We start from the raw sequence: 24,478 nt of genomic DNA, 5'->3' as shown, positions 1-24,478 counted from the left end.
AACTTAACCCAGGCCCTCCCGAGAAAGGTTTGGTTTGGTTTGGTTTATGGGGTTTAACGTCCCAAAGCGACTAAGGCTATGAGAGACGCCGTAGTGGAGGGCTCCGGAAATTACGACCACCTGGGGTTCTTTAACGTGCACTGACATCGCACAGTACACGGACCTCGAATTTCTCCTCCAAAGAAATTCTACCGCCACGGCCGGGATAGAACCCGCGTCTTTCGGGACAGCAGCCGAGCACCATACCCACTGAGCCACCGCGGCGGCCCCTCCCAAGACGGACGATAAAGCTATCCTGGACGCTCTGCAGCGCCTTGAGGAACAACACGCAGCCTTCAGTACTGAGCTTAAACAGCTACGTACTACCCAAATCGCCCATGAAAAGTTAATATCCTCACTAACAAACCGCGTGCTTGCACTGGAAACATCTCAACAGAACTTGAGCACACACACCAACCTGAACGATACAGGCGAACTTAAACAAGAAAATCAGTCTTAAAGGCCGCAGGTATTGATACCAGTAATCGAATGCGACGAAACTATTTGCTCTTCCTAGGCCTTGAAGACACTGAAAATGAATACTGGGCAGAATCTGACACAAAAGTCTTGTCATTCTGTTCGAATGAACTTGACATCGAGATAGACCCAACCAGCATCGAGCGCGCCCACCGTTTAGGAAAATTTAATGCTGAAAAAAAAACGTCCTATCATTGTTAAATTAGCACACTTTAAAACCAATGACACCATCCTAGCCTGCGGTCCCAAACTGAAAGATACAAGTTACGCCATCAGAGAAGATTTTGCTTTTGCCACACGTCTGCTCGCTCTAAATTGATACAATTTATTCGGCTTAAAAAATGCGCATTCAAGCTTAACATAGACAAGCTTCATGTAGGGCATAAATGCTATGTGTATGGTGTGTATGACCCTGTGTCTGATAGTGTAATTGAGTCTGCAAAACAGCCAGCTGGTCGTGCTCAAGCCGAGCAGCTCACCGACAAACTATCACAAAGCACCGATTGACACCACGCAAAACATGCTACGCCACTAAATCGCCCCGACCCTTCACGTTGCAAGCATCTCAATATCGTCTTCACTAACATACGGAGCCTTTTGCCAAAACGAGATAAACTGCACCGCCTTATCGACGACACTGGTGCTGACATTGTCCTACTAACAGAAACTTGGCTACAGAAAGGCGTGAAAGGTACTGAATTCCTCCCTTCAAACGGGAACTACGTTCTTTATCGTCGTGATCGGCGCGTCGTGATCGGCGCGGACGGAGGAGCGGAGGAGTGCTTATCGCCATCCGAAACTCCCTATCATCATCACTCATCTGTCACGACACCAAACTAGAACTAACCTGGATATGCGTGCAAAACTTCGGATTGAAAGAAATATTGGGCGTTTGCTACAGGCCACCAGACAGCGATTCATCCTTCTGTGACTCCCTTCATGACGCATTAACGGCGATTAAAAACACATATTTGAATTCGAACATCTTTCTGTTCGGTTATTTTAACTAGCCACATATAAACTGGGGTTCCCTCTCTGTATGTAGCCATTTACCTTCCAAAGAATCGAAACAATTTCTTGACTTAACACTGGACTTCAATCTGCATCAAGCCATCAATCGCCCCACAAGAGGTCGTCACACTCTTGACTTGTTACTGACATCTTGTTCAGACAACATTCACTGTGTAACTCTGCTTCCGGGCCTCAGCGATCACATGTCTCTGCACATTTGCACGTCATTACATTCAAATGGGCGACCGCCTACGAAAAAATTAATCACCGACTATCAGCGAGGTAACTTCGATTCCATAAATAAGGAACTTTCATTCTTTTTCACCGACTTCCTAGGTTTTTATCTAACCAACACAGTTCACGAAAACTGGGAAAGTTACAAGTCAGCAATGCTGCGACTAAAAAATAGGTACATCCCTACCATTGTCGTCAAATCGCATTCCAACAATATTTGGTTTAACAAAAACTTGAAGCACCTTCTTAGTAGGAAAAAACGGCTTTATCGTTCCGCTAAACTAAGCCAAAAACGAGAAGCATGGGAAAGATACCACGCCTGCGTTAGTATTGATTACAAACAACTTTATTTCTTCAATGTTCTCAGAACGTGTGGGTGGGCCGCCTAGTCCGATAGTCCACTGGCTGCTGCTGCTGCGCTTGCTCTCCCCACCAGCCAGTGCTGACGGTCAGGATCATCGCTGAGCAGAATAGCCTCCCACAGCTCCTCCGAGGGGTTGGGAATGGGGTCAACTAAGGGATTATATTGGCATGCCCACACCATATGGTAGAGGTTAGCTACCGCTCCACAATGCGGACACTGCGGAGAGTATAGTGTAGGGTACCTCTGGTGTAATTTAGCTGGTGTTGGGTATGTGTTGGTTTGTAGTGTCCTAAGGGTGTTCTCTTCTAACTTGTTGAGGGATTTGTGTGGTGTTGGGTAGTGCTTTCTGGCTGTTCTGTATGGCGCAAGATTTTCAGCATACACTGCTACACCTATTAGGTCGCGGCACCCTTCATGGTCATCAGGGGGAGACGCCCGGTATAGAAGAGCTCGGGCATGCCTGTGGGCGGCTTCGTTTCCTCCAGGTAGTTCCAGGTGACCGGGGAACCAGATGACTGAGACCTGGTTGGGTGGATGCTTTGTCAGCAATGACAACCCTGACTTGTGAATTAGTCCGTTATTGAAGTTGCGACAGGCGTTCTGGGAATCAGTGAGCACAACGGCGTTGGGGTTAGATTCTACAGCTAATGCAAAATATTTAAATGAGTTGAGTGCTGCGAAAGATAGATTTTTCTCTCTTGACTTGCTATCCATTCTCAGAACAAATCCCAACAAATTCAGACGTATCCTCTCCCCTAAACATAAATCTAATCGGTTCGATCTTGTAGGAACTGATGACGAACCAGCTGATACCCATCAATGCGCAAAACTTTTAAATGACTACTTCTCATCTGTGTTCTTGCCCGTCAGCAATTCTACACCCACAGTTTTGCAAACCCATAGTCAAAAAGAAATGCCGGAATTTCAAATTAGCCCCGAAGGAATCTCCAAATAATCAGTTCACTCAAGCTCTCATCATCTGTAGGAAGTGACCAAATAAACAGCAAACTACTTAAAAACACTATCATTATCAAGACAGATGCTACACCTAATATTTACCCAATCTCTAGACACCGGAATCATTCCTGACGATTGGAAGATAGCCCATATTGTTCCCGTTTTCAAAACAGGCGATTGCGCATGCCCAGCTAACTATCGTCCAATATCCCTTACTAGCATATCTTCAAAACTTCTAGAACACATTATATGATCAAGCTTAATGTCCCACCTTGATTCAAACAATTTCTTTTACCTTCATCAGCACGGCTTCAAGAAATCATTTTTATGCGAAACCCAGCTGCCAGAGTTCACCCAAGACATCCTTAAGGCCATAGACGATAACCTCCAAGTAGATGCAATCTTCTTAGACTTCTCGAAGGCATTTGATCGCGTACCTCACAATCATCTGGTTGCGAAACATTCGTTCCTGGGAATTCCTGCCAATCTGATATGCTGGCTCGAACATTTTCTAAAAGGACGCTCGCAGTTCACATCCGCCAATAACATCCAGTCACCCTTAACCGATGTAACATCTGGTGTCCCTCAAGGGGCCGGGTTATCACCATTATTCTTCTTAATATACATCAAAGATCTGCCCTCTAATATTCAATGCAAATTGCTGCTCTTTGCGGATGATTGTGTCATCTATAATGATAAGCAGCCCAACCAATAACCTCACTTTGCAACAGAACCTTGACGTTATTGCATCATGGTGTGAAAAATGGCAGATGCCTTTAAATGTTACTAAGTGCAAATCGTTGTCCTTCACTCACAAACACGCCTTGACGAATCACGCTTACAGCATTTCATCAGTCCCTATAACCGTTGCAAAATCTTATAAATATCTAGGTGTACATCTCACATCAACACTTTCTTGGGTCACCCACATTAGAACCATTTCCTCCGACACTTCACGCACACTTGGCTACCTGAGAAGAAATATGAAATCTGCATCCCCTAACATAAAACAACTCGCGTATGAAACATTTGTGCAGCCAAAATTAGAGTATGCATCATCCATCTCGCACCCATGGCAATCGTATCTCACCATCGAATTGGAATCAATCCAAAATCGTGCAGCTCGGTTCGTCACTTCATGCTACTCAAGAGAAGCCTGTGTCACCGCCCTCAAGCAGTCCCTCCGTCTCTCAACACTAGAATCACGTCGCGTCGTTTCCCGCTTATGCTTACTTCATACATTTTATCATAACACAAGATCACGGCACGCTGTATTAACCGCCCCACTACGAACGTCCTCCCGGCTTAGACACGGTAACCCGATGACACGCATCAGTGGCCACACGTCTGCTTACAACAACTCATTTTTTCCCAACGCAATAGCACTTTGGAATTCGCTGCCTAATGACATCGCTGCATGCACGGATCCCAAAACATTCCGTAAGAAAGTAAAAATTCACCTCATATAGATCTTGATCACTTCTGCGCTCTTCGTAGCGAGTATTGCTTGATATATCTTTGATAAATGATGTACCACCTGTTGGGGAACCCTGATGTGAATACAACCCCGTTTATGTTTGTTTGTATGTTTGTTCTTTTTATTGTTATGCATGTTCCCATCATCGCCGTTGTACCCCAAAATGCCTCCCCCCTTATGTAATGCCTTCGGGCCTTTAAGGGAACAATAAATGAAATAAATGAAATGAAATCAGGTCGCATAATTTTGTGAGACACTTTAGCACGATGATACAGTTTGGTTCAAATCAATGTTAGTAAGCCCCCACCCCTGCCGTTTGGGCGATCATTTCTAAAAACGGAGATATTTTTAATTGCAAATGGCCGATTAGGATTGAGCCACGACTCCTGTATTCAAAATAATGTCTGGACTATGTTTTAGAATAAGCTGCTGTAAATCCGGGAAAGATGATGAGATAGAGCGACGATTCCACTGGAGAACAGATATTCCCGCCATGATTATTACTTTAAAAACGAAGCCGCAACAGCCTCTTTCAACACATCTGTTTTCTTTGAAATTCCAGGCGAACCTTTCTTAGTCTTGCCATGATGATGGTCAGATTTAGAAGAAGAGGAAGCACGACGCTTCTGAGGTGGACTATTCATTTCAACATCTGACTGACAAGCGTTAGAGAGAGAGACTTGGTCAGAGTCATTTACACCCACGGACGTGGAGGCAGAAGGGGTGGTGGGCTGAATATCAGCAGTGGCAGAGGAGGGAGGACAGGTAGACGAGGTGAGGTTACCTAAAGCCGATGAAGCAGCCTGCGCGTAAATTGCCTGGGACAAGGCATCCTTGAACGTATTGATCATGCGGTCAAGTACACCAGCAACAGCCTTCTCCACCCCAGCAACAACGGACGTAGTTAAGGCTGCCTCCACATCAGCAGTGGTCGTGCGGGCAATACTTGCGTATGAGCACTGCCGTCTGTCAAGGCGGGCCTATGCATCAGCGCGCGAGCACCTGTCATGCTGAATAATGTCCAAAACGATCTGCTCATCGGCACGCTTCGGGCAGGTGGCGTAGTCAGCTGTGTGAAATCAAAGGCACTGCAGGAGTTGTGCGAAGTAGGGACAGCAAAGAAGGGCAAACGGGTGCTGGAGCTGGACAGCTCGAAACGCCGAGCACCGGCGGCACGGATCATGACGGCGCGGCGGCTGCTGCGTGATGTGCGTGCATTACCGTAATGGAGGATTTCCTTCGCGAGTCTGTGGCGCGCTCCTTTGAAGCGTTGCCTTTTAAATAACTTGGATCTATCCGTTTAGTCTGTATTTCAGCGTGCCCCTGTCCCCTTTTTTTTCTTTGGGAAAGAACAGGGGGGTGGGGAATAAAATCTCCCGATTTTTTTTTGCGGATTCGCGAGAAACTAGGGTCCTTACCACTCACCGCAGGCTGTGGTCATGCTCTTGACTGCGCGGTAAGCATCTAAAGAGTTCCTGAGAAGGCGGAGCTTGCATGGCCTATCAACGCCCAAAACATTGTCTGTGATGGATGCATAGTGACGGCTGATAGCAGAATGCAGCCTGCAGAAATGAGAAATTGGGCTAGGAGACGTAAATTACGAGTTGATGCGGCATAACCCATCGCAAAAAGTTTGTCGCATCAAAGATTGCGTCAGAAGAGAACAATGGAGCGCGGGTGTACAATGATTCGAAAAAAAGAGCAGTCCGCTGCATCGAAATAAGAGAGAGAGAGAGAGAGAGAAAGGACGGAAACGCAGGGAGGTTAACCAGGCGATGCCCAGGTGGCTACCCTACACTCGGGGAGGGGAACAAAGGGGAAAAAAGGAAAAAGAGCAGCAATGAAATGAGTTTTCTAAGTGTCCAGCGACCACTATGTCACGGGGACAGAGGGCGCGCAATGAAAACTTATTTATAGACGGGAATACAACCCCGAGACCCTTAAGAATCTCAGGAGCGCTTTCACCGCTTCCCTTTGTGAGGAAGGTTGTGTCTAAGGCCCCAGAACGTTGGACTCTGTTAAAGGACGCGAGTCCAAGCGGTGCAGGGTAGCAATTAGGGAACCGCGCTCTCGCTCAAAACGAGGGCAGTCATAGATGAGGTGTCCGATCGTTTCTTCACAACCGCACTGGTCACACGCTGGAGAGTCTGCCATTGCGATGAGATGGGAATAGGCGTTCGTGAACGCCACTCCCAGCCACAGGCGGCACAACAGCGTAGTTTTACCGCGGGGGAGGCCGAATGGTATATGATGTTGAAGCAAGAGGTTGAAGTGGTGCGAGCGGGGTGTCCAACCTCCAGGGGCAGACCACGAAGTCACAGTCAGGTTTCGGGCGAGCAGTTGAAGGTGCCTTGCTGTGTCAGCTCTTGTAAGTGGTATGCGGACAGAGTTGGTTGTATCGTGAGCCGATCGAGCAGCATCGTCAGCTATGGCGTTACCAACAATGCCTCTATGGCCTGGTACCCATTGGATGATGATTTCATGATCTTGTTCGATTGCCTGGTGGTGGAGATATCGCATCTCCGCTACAAGTTGCTCATGGTCGCTATGTCTCAAGGCAGATTGAAGACATTGTAGGGCAGCTTTTGAATCACCGAAAACAGCCCATTTTTGAGGAACAAGAAATAGAAGCAGAAGGGGACTGGGGAGGTGAAATGTGGATCCAAATATTGCGTTGTGACGGCCTTTTAAATAACATAGGCAGGCTGAAATACAGGCAAATAGCAGCCAAATTGAAGTAACCGCCATCATCTTGGGACTTGAGCACAGACGCCAATGAAAAAAGCTGCGTATAGAAGAGTTCATCAACATCAATGTAGCCAAACACTAACTCCAACTAAACCCTGGAATTGTGTGAGAGGTGTCGACTACATCGGCATACTTTATGTAGATGTGGCAAACATGAGTTTATATGTCGTACATTAGCCACGACCCGTCATTTCTCACCATCCTAGGCGATGGCGTAAAAGACATCCGAGGAAATAAAGCTCTGTTTACTGACAATACTTGGCTGTTAAGTATGCAACAAATGCAGAGAAGTATGCATGCATTTCTGTTCTGACATAATCTGTGAGCAGCACTGATTACACTGATACTTTTTAAAGCCCGTACTAGTTTTTATGGAAAATTCCTCTGCATACCAGTGAGAATGACAAAACGTAAAAACACTGAGCCCCCAACATAACGGATCTCCTCAGGTCTCTCTCTTTGTCCAGCAGAACACCGGTTCAGACAAATCTTCTCATGTCTGTAGATGAAGCTCGCTTTAGAGCACTGTGAGAGCTGGAGCCGTTCACTTGGTCAGCATGTTATCACTGCGAATAGCAGAGTTGTGTGCAGCAGACGCAATTACAGCTGCTGCCCTCTCAAATCTATTCCCATTTTGTCCGATGGAATAGTCTCAAATGCTCAATCTGGGTAAAGAACAAGCGGTATGAGGATGGAGCAACTATTCAGCATTAATAAGGCCCACTGCATGCCATGATAAGATGCTGACACACTAATCGGCCAGATTTCTCAAAGCATGCCTACTCGGGCTTTCGACATTGTCTCTTGTAGCTAATACATTCCTGTTTTGTTTATTCTTTGCAATAAGCTGCAGAAAATGAGGTACCAAGAGGTGACGCTGAGGTTACAGACGAACAAACTGAGGATGAAGAATGTCTGCTGCCACTATCTCAGCTCTCTGAACAAGAAGGAAGCACTGAATCTTCTAACCAGGATGCTGAACAGGGAAGCCCTGATGTGTATGAGGAAGCTGACGACCCAGATGATAATCGTTCTAAATTCATCGCCGGAAACTGAAAGATGGCTCTTCCTGGCCAGTCCACATCTCGACTTCAAGCCATGCTCCTTACATTATTATTTCTTGTGGCAGCTTAGTTACCCTGGACACAAGTGGACGGCTTGCTGAAGCTTCTGAACGCCCTCCTTGCTGAAGAGGTTTATCCTTCAGCCATATATGGTTTTCGGAAACTCTGGAAGCTTCAGCAATTAAAAATGGTTAGCACTCATGCCCTCTGCCCGATTTGCCAGTTCTTGATTGATGGCAATGGTACCAGTCACTGGCATTGCCGAATTTTCTCAGAAGTTTCAACCCTAGGAGAGGTTTTGAAGAAGAGGAGCTTTTTTTATCATACTTTACTTGAAGCTACAACTGCAACAGCTCCTGAAATGCATGGGCAAAATAGTTGGAGACAACCTGCTTTAGCTTGCTTCATCATGTCCAGAGGCTCTCACTGATATCACAGATGGTCTGCTGTACAAGAAAGTTCGCCGCGACCACAAAATGAAATCGAGCGACCTAACTTTGACTCTAAATACGGATGGTTCACCGGTATTTAGGTCAAGTAAAGGTTCAGTGTGGCCAGTACAAGTTGCCCTCAATGAGCTTCCCGTTCCTCTGCGATGGAAGAATATTTTGGTTGGAGTAGTTTGGTTCGGCAAGCAGCATCCACCTGCACATCTCTTCTTGAAAACCTTTGTGGACAAGTTCAAAGAGGTTGGCAGACTGACGTCGATCGTTGCTGATCAAGTTGTGGAGTCTGCAGTCAGAATTGTGTGCTGCTGTGTGGACTCACCGGCCAGAGCTGCTTTCCTCAATGCAAAGCTGTACAACGGGTGGTACAGTTCCACTTGGTGTCTTAACAAGGGAGCTTTAGTGGATGGTGAGACGCCTGCTTTCATTCAGTCTTATAAAAGACACAGATATATAGCATATGTTTTGCATAGCAGATTGGTTGCCAGCGGTAAAAGTAAGGAATAGCAACATGCTTGGCTAGTTGGATGTTTTATACTTTGCTGGTGTTATATTAACATTTTTAATTATTTTCATTTGTACTTTACTACTGCTTTAATCTGTGTGGCATGAAGTGAATTTTGATGTTAATGATTTGTTGTGTTTTTGTTGTAGGTACCTTAAAGTACATGTTTTAAAGGCGGTGCCATGGTTGAAAGTTCCCACAACACTGTGCTGTCAGCCATGTCCCTTGCAGTTACAAGAAAGCGCTCTGTTGATAGTATGAAGGGGCCATCTCCAGTTACGAAGCTAGAAATTTTGGTCTTGGTCTGGGGCTTCCCGCCACCCCCATCCCGATTATATGCTTTGTTTCCTGAAGGATGTGACTGCACAAATGACAGAGCTTTGGCTATCTGCAACTGGGAAGCCTTGGTATGTAGGAAATAGAATTGCAGAGCTAAATCAGCGTATATTGAAGGGACGGCCACCAATAAGTTTCTCGAGACTGCCAAGGCCAATTTCAGAGAGGGCACTCTGGAAAGCCACAGAATGAAAGTATTGGTTGCTCAACTGCCCGTGGTTGCTATACTACCCGTGCTATACTAACCGTGTTGCTATATATCCAAAAATGAAAAATACCTCAAAGATCTTGCTTCATTAGCATTGCGAACCAATGTGTACAACACTCGTAGCACTGACCGCTGAGCAGTTCCTCACAGCCGAAGAAATTACGGGCGTCAAATGTTAAAGTACTGTTTGCCAACTACTTTTAACTGGGAATGTATCTCCTCACTCTGAAATAAGATTGCAAATCATTCGTTTTCTCTTTTGTTTCTTTTGTGTTCCTCCGAACTTTTTCTATTCTTTCGTGCTCATTCCTAATAGAGTGATCACCACAGCCGTTTCTGCCAAGTGTTTGTTTGTAGAGTGTAGGTCACGGCAAGCCTTCTGAGGGCTTTTTGCCTGCACTCGCAGCATTGCAATGTACGTCGTAATGTTGAAATAAATTTGATTTGATTTGAAAAGCGAACAAGCCAGCGGCAGAATCACTGTGCTGCCTTGAACACTGTTGGTTCAGTGGCCCTATTCGGAAAATTGCGCAATCTGTTTCGTCTAGATTCCCTAGGCAGCTAGGAGAACTACCATAAAAGGTTGCGATGGCTTGTAGTGTTGGTCACCGGGCACAACGGTATGCATATGGCAGGTGATATTGAGACAGCAAGAAACTCATGAGAACGAAGGCATGACATTTTCGAGATAGAGGACGAAAAGAATTTTGGCACATTTACGTTGCTGCATCGGAATCGACCACAAATGTCCTTGCCGAGCCAAGGACGCAATTAGATTTGCCTCGCGTTCGTCGAACATAATCATCCCCGATATTTGTGTTCACATAGCTTCAGGCTCTCCGTCGCGCTCATCTCCCTTCAAAATATAGGACACTGTCTCATTAGTTATCATGCTGCGGCTCATTCCTGATTTGTTTTTTTTTCGATGGTGAGACTCTTGTTTTCATTCAGTCTCATGAAAGACACAGATATATAGCATATGTTTTACATAGCAGATTGGTTGCCAGCGGTAAAAGTAAGGAATAACAACCTACTTGGCTAGTTGGATGTTTTATACTTTGCTGGTGTTATATTCACATAATCAAGGGCGAATGTGCGGGTCCGACCATGGTGTTCAGCGCAACGACTTCACTCTGCACCTACCCTTGCGGGCTGCACAACTTCCAGGCAGAGGCACGGTCACTAACAGCGCGTTGTCCCTTCAAGACTGCTAGGTGAGTCCTGCTGTGCGACACAGCCTGTGAGTCGCCTACGTGGATTACGCATAAGAGGGACCAGTGCCGGCCCACTGACGCTCGAGGCGAACGCGATGCTCTTATTGAGTTCTCATAAGCAGTCTTGGACCATTTAACCAAAAAATAACTCGAGACAAGACGCTTCCATCAGAAGTCGTGGCTACTCATCCTCTGAGAGTAAAAAGGTAATGAAGACATCCTAGGAACTACCACAACTTTGCAGTTTTGCACCGGGCTTGCTAAGCATATATAACACCATCGTCATAAGACGCCCAGATGCATCCATAGCATCAGAAAGACCGCTACCACTGACCTGATATTTAGGAGGAGGGAAATCTGAGATAGTGTTTTGTTATCTATTAGGAAAACGGCTCGAATAAGATTGGTTTGGTTTATTGGGGTTTAACGTCCCAAAGCAACTCAGGCAATGAGGGACGCCGTTGTGAGGGGATTCGGAAATTTCGACCCCCTGGGGCTCTTTAACGTGCACTGACATCGCAAGTACACGGGCGTCTAGAATTTCGGCTTCATCGAAATTCGGCTGCCGTGGCCGGGGTCGAACCCGCGTCTTTCGGCTCATTAGCCGAGCGCCGTACCCACTGAGCCACTGCGGCGGGGCATGTCGAATAAGAAATAAACAGAACCAATAAGACAATACGAGCGCTGATCTCCTATCAATCGTTCCCTGTGCCAGTGGCGGTCCTTTTATGCACTCAAACTTCCTTATCTCGCCCTTACACCTGTGTGGATAACCTAGCTGTTAACACTTCAAAGTTTTCAAGGAGCTGTTTCAGAACCAGCTGAAGTGGGGACGTTCTCTTTTCTAGGTGCTGGCTGAGGTCCGACACCTCTGGGTAACGCCAAGTAGAGCCTAACTTCCGAAATCCGCGGGTTCGGCCTCATTGCCATATTTGCTGACAACGTAAAATAATCCATTGGTTCTTTCCCTGCTTTACAAACTGTACAATTCAGCACCGTTATATACAGCTGCAGTACAGAAAATGATTGTAAACTTCGGTCCATGAAACTGCTTCAAAAAGCCCGGCAACCTTCTTTGCTTAGTGTTTCGACTGATGATTGGCTTACCTGGGGTGCTGCCGCAGCAGCAGAACCCTGCTCTGACTGCAGCCTCAGCTCCTGGCCGAGCGGGTCCCGGGATGTCACACCGAGGACTGGCGCTATTGCGCCTGACACCCGGCCACGACTTCGGCCTCGGCCTATGGTTCGGTTTTTTTTTTTGCCAACTTGGTATATTTTATTGTCATAAAATGTGTCCACAAACAACAAGTTTTGGGATGAGGGATGGGGTGAATATAAACAAGTGTGCACGTGTGATGGTTCCTTCAAACACCAGAGGGAGAGGGGGGGGGGGGGAAGAGGGGCGACTACGTCAACCTTGTGCGCCGCCGGCTAAAAGAAAAAATAGGCGCGAGTCACCATCACGAATGGCACCGTCCACAGCACACGCACAAATCTGACAAGGAACGGTTGACGCAGACCACACTGTGGTGAAGGCACCGCTTCAGTCTCGGCCGTTCCGGCTCAAGTTGCCATTTGCGGGGTACTTCTCTAGTAGCTTGTTCGAGAAGCCTTTCGGACACTTTTCCATGTCCATCAAATGTATGACGGCAGGGTGTCCCGGGATGTCACACCAGGTCCCGGGATGTCACAACGAGGACTGGCGCTATTGTGCCTGACACCCGGCCACGACCTCGGCCTCGGCCTATGGTTCGGTTGGCCGCAGGGAAACGCGCCGGAACATAGCAGCCACCACCGTGCTCGAGGGCAAACATCCTTGGGCCTCGGACCTAAGAGAGAAGACGATGATGATGATGTCCTTAGGCTTAATGGCACATGCCCTCGGCGGGTGATTGGCCAGGGTGCATAGCGGATACAAAGGCACTCATGTACAGGGAATGGAGTCTTTTTAAAGTTTTGGGACGCAGAGCTAGAATATGTACCAAACAAAAAATACGAAGAAGGAAAAGTTGCGAATTCACATTCTAACAGAGGAATCTACCAGATGAAATTATACAATCGTGAATATAATCGCACACTGGTTTTTGAGGGCATATCCCTTGGCGCTTGCCTCGAAGGATAGGAGAATCGGAATAGATAGAGGAAGTCCGAGCCGAGCGAGAGGAATCTGCAAGTAAATTCTACGGAGAGCAGCGAGCCGCCGGCAGGAGAGGAAAAAATGTTCTTTAGACTCAATTTCGCCATAAGACTCACAAAGGTTGGATATCGAAAACCCCCATCGGCATAAATAAAGATTCAGCTGCGGTATCCTGCAGCGCAAAAGGGTTATGGACACCTCACATTGCCTCGAACTGCACATCCGCACACTCAGAGGAAATGCCAGGTGTTGAAAATCCGCTGCAGCAAGGAGAGGCTCATGGCTCAAGGAGTGGAGACGCTGGAATCGTCGAAAGCGTGCTAGAGTCAAGTAAACGGTATTTGGGACGAAATGGACAATAGGTTCATCAAGGGCAGACATTGCTAAAAAATCGTCCCTCTCATTAGAAACAATGGCACAGAGCCCAGGGACCCAGTGAAAGCGTGCTCTTTTAACATGTGGAGGAATAAAAGATTGAAGGGAACGGCTCATAGGATTATCCCTGGAGTTTTCTAGCGCTGTCAAAACAGAAAGGTTGTCTGAGAGTATAACCCGAGTGATACTGCAGGGAATCCTTATTAAGGCCAACTCAATGGCTAGAAACTCGGGTAGAAAAATAGGGGTATAGTCAGGGGCCCGAAATTAGTAGCTCCAATCAAGAGGTGTTGAGTAAATGCCAATAGCTGCCTTTTCATTTTGCTGGGGGAGGCATTGTATAAACGGCAATATGGTTAGGAGAATTGTCTAGGTACTCCTCTATGAGCCCATTTAACATATTGTCGTGCAGGTTCTTAGCATTCCTTGGGAGGGTGTTGTCAAAGAAGACTGGCGAATCAGCCCGACTGTGGTTGACTAGTACTAAAGGTCTCATTCATACAGAAATATTTGAGAGCAAGGAATTAGTGAACACCACCTGAGCGAGCTTATACCAAGGCCAGGTAGTACCAAAGAAGAGAGCTGGGTTCGTTGTAAATATAGGGTTAGCCAATCCAGGAACAGGCTCCAAATACCTTAAAAATGTCCGCAAAGTGAGAAGCTCAAACCGGGCATTGAGATCAGGTATCCGCGCCTCCAAGTGCAACACAGCATTGGCTACTGATTTAGGCAGACCTAGGCAAAGGCGCAGAGCGCGTCGCTCCATAACAAATAGGGGTTCACGCTTGTACTTTGGGCTCCCAGAAAAGAGAACGGAGCCGAATTCAAGTACCGGCCGTACATAGGAATTATAAAGTAGTAGTAGAAAGTCTCGTCGCATACTGAATTTCTTGTTACTGATCCTCACCAACCGGCCAAGGCCACGTTCACCCTTAAGCGCAATGCTTCTAATGTGTGGCCGCAAGTCTAAATGCGGGTCATATAATATACCCAAGTATTTTGTTGAATGAAATTACGGGATCAAGATTGAGTGTTACGACAGAGAGATGTAAAGAGGGGTTGCCTGTGGGAAAACAAGGACGGCACACTTGTTGACATTTAAAGTTAACTTTAGGCTGTCTAGCCAAACTTCCAAAGCATTTAAATAGTCTTGCAGTAATTGCTACAGGATATGAATGTCTTTGGCAGAAGCAAAAAAAAGCAATATCAGCCGCAGACACATAAACTTTGACGCATACACATAAACTTTGAATAGGGATATCACACATTAGTATGTGAAACAATAACGGTGAAAGAACGGAGCCTTGTGCGACACCTGTAGACTGCGCCTATGTTGTAGAAGTTAACGTACACTTAAAACAAAAGAACGCTGGACTGAGAAATATGAGAAGAGGGCAGCACATTGGTACGTTCCATGAATCCATAGAAAGACTTCCGGTTGACTCGGTTAGACAAATAGGTATTCAGGCTGCAACGAATTTGTAATTTATCCAGTTCTTTGGGCACTGGTTATGCGCTAGACTCTTCCATGCAGCTTTCCTTTGACGATAGGCTTTTTCGCAGTCGTCAATCCACCAGCTCGAAGGGGTCTCATTCTTAATGATTGACCGGACTGTAAAGACTGCTCGCCGAGGGGCGTCTTACAGGGAATTTAATACTTGAGGACCCTCGTCAGATTTATCGGAGGGGGCAACAGACGAGAGGGCCTCACCTAGAAGGTTCTTGAACAGTGTAGTATTTATAAATTTTTGTGCCGAACCAGTCGCCCTGACTGGACTGCACGCAATATTGAAAGTGATGGGGTAGTGGTCACTTGACGAACCGCAGTCAACTGCACACCACGAAGGTACCGCTATACCATTAACAGCTAACGTTAAATCAATAGCTGATCGAGAATTTGCCCTCATGTAAGTTATGGCGCCACTATTTTAACAGCACACATCGTTTGCTGACATCCGAGGCCAAAGTAATTGCCCGCTAAAGTCTGATCTGATACCCCAAATTACATGATGTGAATTGAAGTCCCCAGCTAGAACTACTCTTCTGTTGTTGCGCAGTAACGCATTGAGCCCATCCGTACTACGGACTCCTGCGGGGAAGTAGATATTTGCCACCGTAACAGGGGCGCACTGCGGAATAATGATTTTAACGGCAAGTATCTCACAACACCGGGCCCGACACCGTTCGCCGCACCATGTTTACGGCCATCCTCCTGTTCCAGATGCTGACGTGCTGGCTGCCTTCCAGTGCGTGCCCATCCTCGGATTACCAGCCTTTAACTACCGCCTTCACCCTGAGTGGAGCTAAAAAGTGGAACCCGCCTTGGCTAGAACCCCTTCCAGTCGCCGCGAACTCGAATCCAGCCCGAATACAGCACTCCGCCTGGGAACGTACCGCATCGCCAACGTCACCAGTCACAAGACCGGATCGGGCACTACTTAAGCCAAGCAGCTGCGGCAGCCACTTGGGGCCCGACACCGTTCGCCGCACTATGTTTACGGCCATCCTCCTGTTCCAGGTTGGTTACTTAAACCCTTGTAAAGAATACCGAAGTAGCAACCGCTGCCTTGTCGCGGTGTCGTGCCCCAATTTTTGTCGACTGGCGTGGAGTTATGCGTCTTAGTTGTGACATGCTGGCGCTTGTAATGCTGTCGCGATTAGTGCATTTGCTCCCAGGTGATGTAGAACTTAACCCAGGCCCTCCCAAGAAGGTTTGGTTTGGTTTGGTTTATGGGGTTTAAGGTCCCAAAGCGACTAAGGCTATGAGAGACGCCGTAGTGGAGGGCTCCGGAAATTACGACCACCTGGGGTTCTTTAACGTGCACTGACATCGCACAGTACACGGGCCTCGAATTTCTCCTCCAAAGAAATTCAACCGCCACGGCCGGGATCGAACCCGCGTCTTTCGGGACAGCAACCGAGCACCATAGCCACTGAGCCACCGCGGCGGCCCCTACCAAGAAGGATGATAAAGCTATCCTGGACGCTCTGCAGCGCCTTGAGGAACAACACGCAGTATTCAGTACTGAGCTGAAACAGCTATGTACTACCCAAATCACCCATGAAAAGTTAATATCCTCACTAACAAACCGCGTGCTTGCACTGGAACCATCCCAACAGAACTTGAGCACACACACCAACCAGAACGAAACAGGCGAACTTAAACAAGAAAATCAGTCTTAAAGGCCGCAGGTATTGATACCAGTAATCGAATGCGACGAAACTATTTGCTCTTCCTAGGCCTTGAAGACACTGAAAATGAATACTGGGCAGAATGTGACACAAAAGTCTTGTCATTCTGTTCGAATGAACTTGACATCGAGATAGACCCAACCAGCATCGAGCGCGCGCACCGTTTAGGAAAATTTAATGCTGAAAAAAAAAAACGTCCTATCATTGTTAAATTAGCACACTTTAAAACCAATGACACCATCCTAGCCTGCGGTCCCAAACTGAAAGATACAAGTTACGCCATCAGAGAAGATTTTGCTTTTGCCACACATCTGCTCGCTCTAAATTGATACAATTTATTCGGCCTTAAAAATGCGCATTCAAGCTTAACGTAGACAAGCTTCATGTAGGGCATAAATGCTATGTGTGTGGTGTGTATGATTGTGTGTCTGATGGTGTAATTGAGTCTGCAAAACAGCCAGCTGGTCGTGCTCAAGCCGAGCAGCTCTCCGACAAACTATCACAAAGCACCGATTGACACCACGCAAAACATGCTACGCCACTAAATCGCCCCGACCCTTCACGTTGCAAGCATCTCAATATCGTCTTCACTAACATACGGAGCATTTTACCAAAACTGCACCGCCTGAAACAAAACTGCACCGCCTTATCGACGACACTGGTGCTGACATTGTCCTACTAACAGAAACGTGGCTACAGAAAGGCGTGAAAGATACTGAATTCCTCCCTTCAAACGGGAACTACGTTCTTTATCGTCGTGGTCGGCGCCGACGGAGGGGCGGAGGAGTGCTTATCGCCATCCGAAACACCCTGTCATCATCACTCATCTGTCACGACACCAAACTAGAACTAACCTGGATATGCGTGCACAACTTCGGACTGAAAGAAATATTGGGCATTTGCTACAGGCCACCAGACAGCGATTCATCCTTCTGTGACTCCCTTCATGACGCATTAACGGCGATTACAAACACATATTTGAATTCGAACATCTTTCTGTTCGGTTATTTTAACTATCCACATATAAACTGGGCTTCCCTCTCTGTATCTAGCCATTCACCTTCCAAAGAATCGAAACAATTTCTTGACTTAACACTGGACTTCAATCTGCATCAAGCCATCAAACGCCCCACAAGAGGTCCTCACACTCTTGACTTGTTACTGACATCTTGCTCAGACAACATTCACAGTGTAACTCTGCTTCCGGGCCTCAGCGATCACATGTTTCTGCACATTTGCACGTCATTACATTCAAATAGGCGACCGCCTACGAAAAAATTAATCACCGACTATAAGCGAGGTAACTTCGATTCCATAAATAAGGAAGTTTCATTCTTTTTCACCGACTTCCTAGGTTTTTATCTAACCAACACAGTTCACGAAAACTGGGAAAGTTACAAGTCAGCAATGATGCGAGTAAAAAATAAGTACATCCCAACCATTGTCGTCAAATCGCATTCCAACAATATTTGGTTTAACAAAAACATGAAGGACCTTCTTAGTAGGAAAAAACGGCTTTATCGTTCCGCTAAACTAAGCCAAAAACGAGAAGCATGGGAAAGATACCACGGCTGCGCTAGTATTGATTACAAACATCTTTATTTCTTCAATGTTCTCAGAACATGTGGGTGGGCCGCCTAGTCCGATAGTCCACTGGCTGCTGCTGCTGCGCTGGCCCTCCCCACCAGCCAGTGCTGACGGTCAGGATCATTGCTGAGCAGAATAGCCTCCCACTGCTCCTCCGAGGGGTTGGGAATGGGGTCAACTAAGGGATTATATTGGCATGCCCACACCATATGGTAGAGGTTAGCTACCGCTCCACAATGCGGACACTGTGGAGAGTGTAGTGTAGGGTACCACTGGTGTAATTTAGCCTATTGTTGGGTATGTGTTGGTTTGTAGTGTCCTAAGGGTGTTCTCTTCTAACTTGTTGAGGGATTTGTGTGGTGTTGGGTACTGCTTTCTGGCTGTCCTGTATGGCACAAGATTGTCAGCATACACTGCTAAACCTATTAGGTCGCGGCACCCTTCATGGTCATCAGGGGGAGACGCCCGGTATAGAAGAGCTCGGGCATGCCTGTGGGCGGCTTCGTTTCCTCTTGGTAGTTCCAGGTGACCGGGGAACCAGATGACTAAGACCTGGTTGGGTGGATGCTTAGTCAGCAATGACAACCCTGACTCGTGAATTAATCCGTTATTGCGACAGGCGTTCTGGGAATCAGTGAGCACAACGGCGTTGGGGTTAGATGCTACAGCTAATGCAAAGTATTTAAATGAGTTGAGTGCTGCGAAAGATAGATTTTTCTCTCTTGACTTGCTATCCATTCTCAGAACAAATCCCACCAAATTCAGGCGTATCCTCTCCCCTAAACATAAATCTAATCGGTTCGATCTTGTAGGACCTGATGGCGAACCAGCTGATACCAATCAATGCGCAAAACTTTTAAATGACTACTTCTCATCTGTGTTCTTGCCCGTCAGCAATTCTACACCCACAGTTTTGCAAACCCATAGTCAAAAAGAAATGCCGGAAATTCAAATTAGCCCCGAAGGAATCTCCTAATAATCAGTTCATTCAAGCTCTCATCATCTGCAGGATGTGAGCAAATAAACAGCAAACTACTTAAAAACACTATCATTATCAAGACAGATGCTACACCTAATATTTATCCAATCTTTAGACACCGGAATCAATCCTGACGATTGGAAGATAGCCCATATTGTTCCCATTTTCAAAACAGGCGATTGCGCATGCCCAGCTAACTATCGTCCAATATCCCTTACTAGCATATCTTCTAAACTTCTAGAGCACATTATATGATCAAGCTTAATGTCCCACCTTGATTCAATCAATTTCTTTGACCTTCATCAGCATGGCTTCAGGAAATCATTGTCATGCGAAACCCAGCTGGCAGAGTTCACCCAAGACATCCTTAAGGCCATAGACGATAACCTCCAAGTAGATGCAACCTTCTCAGACTTCTCGAAGACATTTGATCGCGTACCTCACAATCATCTGGTTGCGAAACTTTCGTTCCTGGGAATTCCTGCCAATCTGATATGCTGGCTCGAACATTTTCTAAAAGGACGCTCGCAGTTCACATCCGCCAATAACATCCAGGCACCCTTAACAGATGTAACATCTGGTGTCCCTCAAGGGGCCGGGTTATCACCATTATTCTTCTTAATATACATCAAAGATCTGCCCTCTAATATTCAATGCAAATTGCTGCTCTTTGCGGATGATTGTGTCATCTATAATGCAATAAGCAGCCCAATCGATAACCTCACTTTGCAATAGGACCTTGACGTTATTGCATCATGGTGCGATAAATGGCAGATGCCTTTTAATGTTACTAAGTGCAAATCGTTGTCCTTCACTCACAAACACGTCTTGACGAATCACGCTTACAGCATTTCATCAGTCCCTATAACCGTTGCAAAATCTTATAAATATCTAGGTGTACATCTCACATCAACACTTTCTTGTGTCACCCACATTAGAACTATTTGCTCCGACACTTCACGCACACTTGGCTACCTGAGAAGAAATCTGAAATCTGCATCCCCTAACATAAAACAACTCGCGTATGAAACATTTGTGCGGCCAAAATTAGAGTATGCATCATCCATCTCGCACCCATGGCAATCGTATCTCACCATCGAATTGGAATCAATCCAAAATCGTGCAGCTCGGTTCATCACTTCATGTTACTCAAGAGAAGCCAGTGTCACCGCCCTCAAGCAGTCCCTCCGTCTCTCAACTCTAGAATCACGTCGCGTCGTTTCCCGCTTATGCTGGTGTTATATTCACATTTTTAATTATTTTCATTTGTTCTTTACTACTGCTTTAATCTGTGTGGCATGAAGTGAATTTTGATGTTAATGATTTGTTGTGTTTTTGTTCTAGGTACCTTAAAGTACACGTTTGAAGGCGGTGCCATGGTTGAAAGGTCCCACGACACTGTGCTGTCAGCCATGTCCCTTGCAGTTACAAGAAAGCGCTCTGTTGATAGTATGAAGGGGCCATCTCCAGTTACGAAGCTAGGAATTTTGGTCTTGGTCTGGGGCTTCCCCCACCCCCCATCCCGATTATATGCTTTGTGTCCTGAAGGGTGTGACTGCACAAATGACAGAGCTTTGGCTTTCTGCAACTGGGAAGCCTTGGTATGTAGGAAATAGAATTGCCGAGCTAAATCAGAGTATGTTGAAGGCACGGCCACCAATAAGTTTCTCGAGACTGCTAAGGCCAATTTCAGAGAGGGCACTCTGGAAAGCCACAGAATGAAAGTATTGGTTGCTCTACTACCCGTGGTTGCTATACTACTCGTGTTGCTATATATCCAAAAATGACAAATACCTCAAAGATCTTGCTTCATTAGCATTGCGAACCAATGTGTACAACACTCGTAGCACTGACCGCTGAGCAGTTCCTCGCAGCCGAACAAATTACGGGCGTCAAATGTTAAGTACTGTTTGCCAACTAATGTTAACTGGGAATGTATCTCCTCACTCTGAAAGAAGATTGCAAGTCATTCGTTTTCTCTTTTGTTTCTTTTGTGTTCCTCCGAACTTTTTCTATTCTTTCGTGCTCATTCCTAATAGGGTGATCACCCCAGCTGTTTCAGCCAAGTGTTTGTTAGTAGAGTGTAAGTCACGGCAAGCCTTCTGAGGGCTTTTTGCCTGCACTCGCAGCATTGCAATGTTCGTTGCAATGTTGAAATAAATTTGATTTGATTTGAAAAGCGAACACGCCAGCGGCAGAATCACTGTGCTGTCTGTGAACGCGGTTGGTTCAGTGGCCCTATTCGGAAAATTGCGCAATCTGTTTCGTCTAGATTCCCTAGGCAGCCAGGAGAATTACCATAAAAGGTTGCGATGGCTTGTAGTGTTGGTCACCGGGCACAACGGTATGCACATGGCAGGTGACATTAAGACAGCAAGAAGATCAGGAGAACGAAGCCATGACATTTTTGAGAAACAGGACGAAAAGAATTTTGGCACATTTACGTTGGTACATCGGAATCGACCACAAATGTCCTTGCCGAGCCAAGGACGCAATCACATTTGCCTCGCAGTCGAACATAATCATCCCCGACATTTCTGTTCACATAGCTTCAGGCTCTCCGTCGCCCTCATCTCCCTTCAAAATATAGGACACTGTCTCATTAGTTATCATGCTGCGGCTCATTCCTGATTTGTTTTTTTTCGATGGTGAGACTCCTGCTTTCATTCTGTCTTACGAAAGACAGATATATAGCATATGTTTTACATAGCAATTTGGTTGCCAGCGGTAAAAGTAAGGAATAACAACCTACTTGGCTAGTTGAATGTTTTATACTTTGCTGGTGTTATATTCACATAATCAAGGGGCGATTTGCGGGTCCGACCACGGTGTTCAGCGCAACGACTTCACTCTGCACCTACCCTTGTGGGCTGCACAACTTCCAGGCAGAGGCACGGTCACTAACAGCGAGATGTCCCTTCAAGAATGCTAGGTGAGTCCTGCTGTGCGACACAGCCTGTTAGTCGCCTACGTGGGTTACGCATAAGAGGGGCCAGTGCCGGCCCACTGACGCTCGAGGCGAAGGCGATGCTCTTCTTGAGTTCTCATAAGCAGTCTTGGACCATATAACCAAAAAAACAACTCGAGACAAGACGCTTCCATCAGAAGTCGTGGCTACTCATCCTCTGAGAGTAAAAAGGTAATGAAGACATCCTAGGAACTACCACAACTTTGCAGTTTTGCACCGGGCTTGCTAAGCATATATAACACCATCGTCATAAGACGCCCAGATGCATCCATAGCATCAGAAAGACCGCTACCACTGACCTGATATTTAGGAGGAGGGAAATCTGAGCTAGTGTTTTGTTATCTATTAGGAAAACGGCTCGAATAAGATTGGTTTGGTTTATAGGGGTTTAACGTCCCAAAGCAACTCAGGCAATGAGGGACGTCGTTGTGAGGGGATTCGGAAATTTCGACCCCCTGGGGCTCTTTAACGTGCACTGACATCGCAAGTACACGGGCGTCTAGAATTTCGGCTTCATCGAAATTCGGCCGCCGCGGCCGGGATCGAACCCGCGTCTTTCGGCTCATTAGCCGAGCGCCGTAACCACTGAGCCGCTGCGGCGGGGCATCTCGAATAAGAAATTAACAGAACCAATAAGACAATACGAGCGCTGATCTCCTATCAATTGTTCCCTGTGCCAGTCGCGGTCCTTTTATGCGCTCAAACTTCCTTATCTCGCCCTCACACCTGTGTGGATAACCTAGTTGTTCACACTTGAAAGTTTTCAAGGAGCTGTTTCAGAACCAGCTGAAGTGGGGACGTTCTCTTTGCTAGGTGCTGGCTGATGTCCGACACCTCTGGGTAACGCCAAGTAGACCCTAACTTCCGAAATCCGCGGGTTCCGCCTCATTGCCGCATTTGCTGACAACGTAAAATAATCCATTGGTCCCTTCCTTGCTTTACAAACTGTACAATTCAGCACCGTTATATACAGCTGCAGTACAGAAAATGACTGTAAACTTCTGTCCATGAAACTGCTTCAAAAAGCTCGGCAACCTTCTTTGCTTAGTGTTTCGACTGATGATTGGCTTACCTGGGGTGCTGCCGCAGCCGCAGAACCCTGCTCTGACTGCAGCCTCAGCTCCTGGGCGAGCGGGTGCCTGGAAGTCACACCGAGGACTGGCGCTATTGCGCTTGACACCCGGCCACGACCTCGGCCTCGGCCTATGGTTCGTTTGGCCGCAGGGAAACGCGCCGGAACATAGCCGCCACCACCGTGCTCGAGGGCAGACATCCTTGGGCCTCGGACCTAAGACAGAAGACGATGATGACGATGATGATGTCCTCAGGCTTAATGGCACATGCCCACGGCGGGGGATTGGCCAGGGTGCATAGCGGATACAAACGCACTCATGTACAGGGAATGGAGTCTTTTTAACATTTTGGGACGCAGAGCTAGAATTTGTACAAAACAAAAAATACGGAGAAGGAAAAGTTCTGAATTCACATTCTAACAGAGGAATCTACCAGATGAAATTATACAATCGTGAATATAATCGCACACTGGTTTCAGGGCATATCCCTTGGCGCTTGCCCCGAAGGATAGGAGAATCTGAATAGATAGAGGAAGCCCGAGCCGAGCGAGAGGAATCTGCAAGTAAATTCTACGGAGAGCAGCGAGCCGCCCACATGAGAGGAAAAATTGTTCTTTAGACTCAATTTCGCCACAAGACTCACAAAGATTGGATATCGAAAACCCCGATCGGCATAAATAAAGATACAACCGCGGTATCCTGCAGCGGAAAAGGGTCATGGACACCTCAAATTGCCTCGAACTGCACATCCGCACACTCCAAGGAAATGCCAGGTGTTGAAAATCCGTTGCATTAAGGAGAGGCTCATGGCTCAAGGAGTGGAGACGCTGGAATCGTTGAGAGCGTGCTAGAGTCAAGTAAACAGTATTTGGGACGAAAGGGACAATAGGTCCATCAAGGGCAGACTTTGCTAAAAAAATCGGCCCACTCATTAGACACAATGCCACAGTGCCCAGGGACCCATTGAAAGCGTACTTCTTTAACATGTGGAGGAATAAAAGACTGAAGGGAACGGCTCATAGGAGTATCCCTGGAGTTTTCTAGCGCTGTCAAAACAGAAAGGTTGTCTGAGAGGATAACAACCTGA

The 24,478-nt window shown here is 46.7% G+C and overlaps 1 protein-coding gene across 1 annotated transcript in view; it reads right to left on the bottom strand.

The window, feature by feature from the left end:
• LOC149356413 (uncharacterized) overlaps positions 1–23,591 on the bottom strand; it is a 52,110-nt gene extending 28,519 nt beyond the window's left edge. The window contains exon 1 of the mRNA XM_089576335.1: positions 23,391–23,591. Within this exon, the coding sequence (XP_089432461.1) occupies positions 23,391–23,591 (201 nt within the window). The remainder of the gene's footprint in view (positions 1–23,390) is intronic.
• Positions 23,592–24,478: the final 887 nt, after the last annotated feature.

This window comes from Amblyomma mixtum, chromosome 3 (assembly GCF_055824585.1).
Source record: "Amblyomma mixtum isolate Tamu chromosome 3, ASM5582458v1, whole genome shotgun sequence".
NCBI classification, from domain to species: Eukaryota; Metazoa; Arthropoda; class Arachnida; order Ixodida; family Ixodidae; genus Amblyomma; species Amblyomma mixtum.
This window is presented reverse-complemented; position numbering and strand designations above follow the sequence as displayed.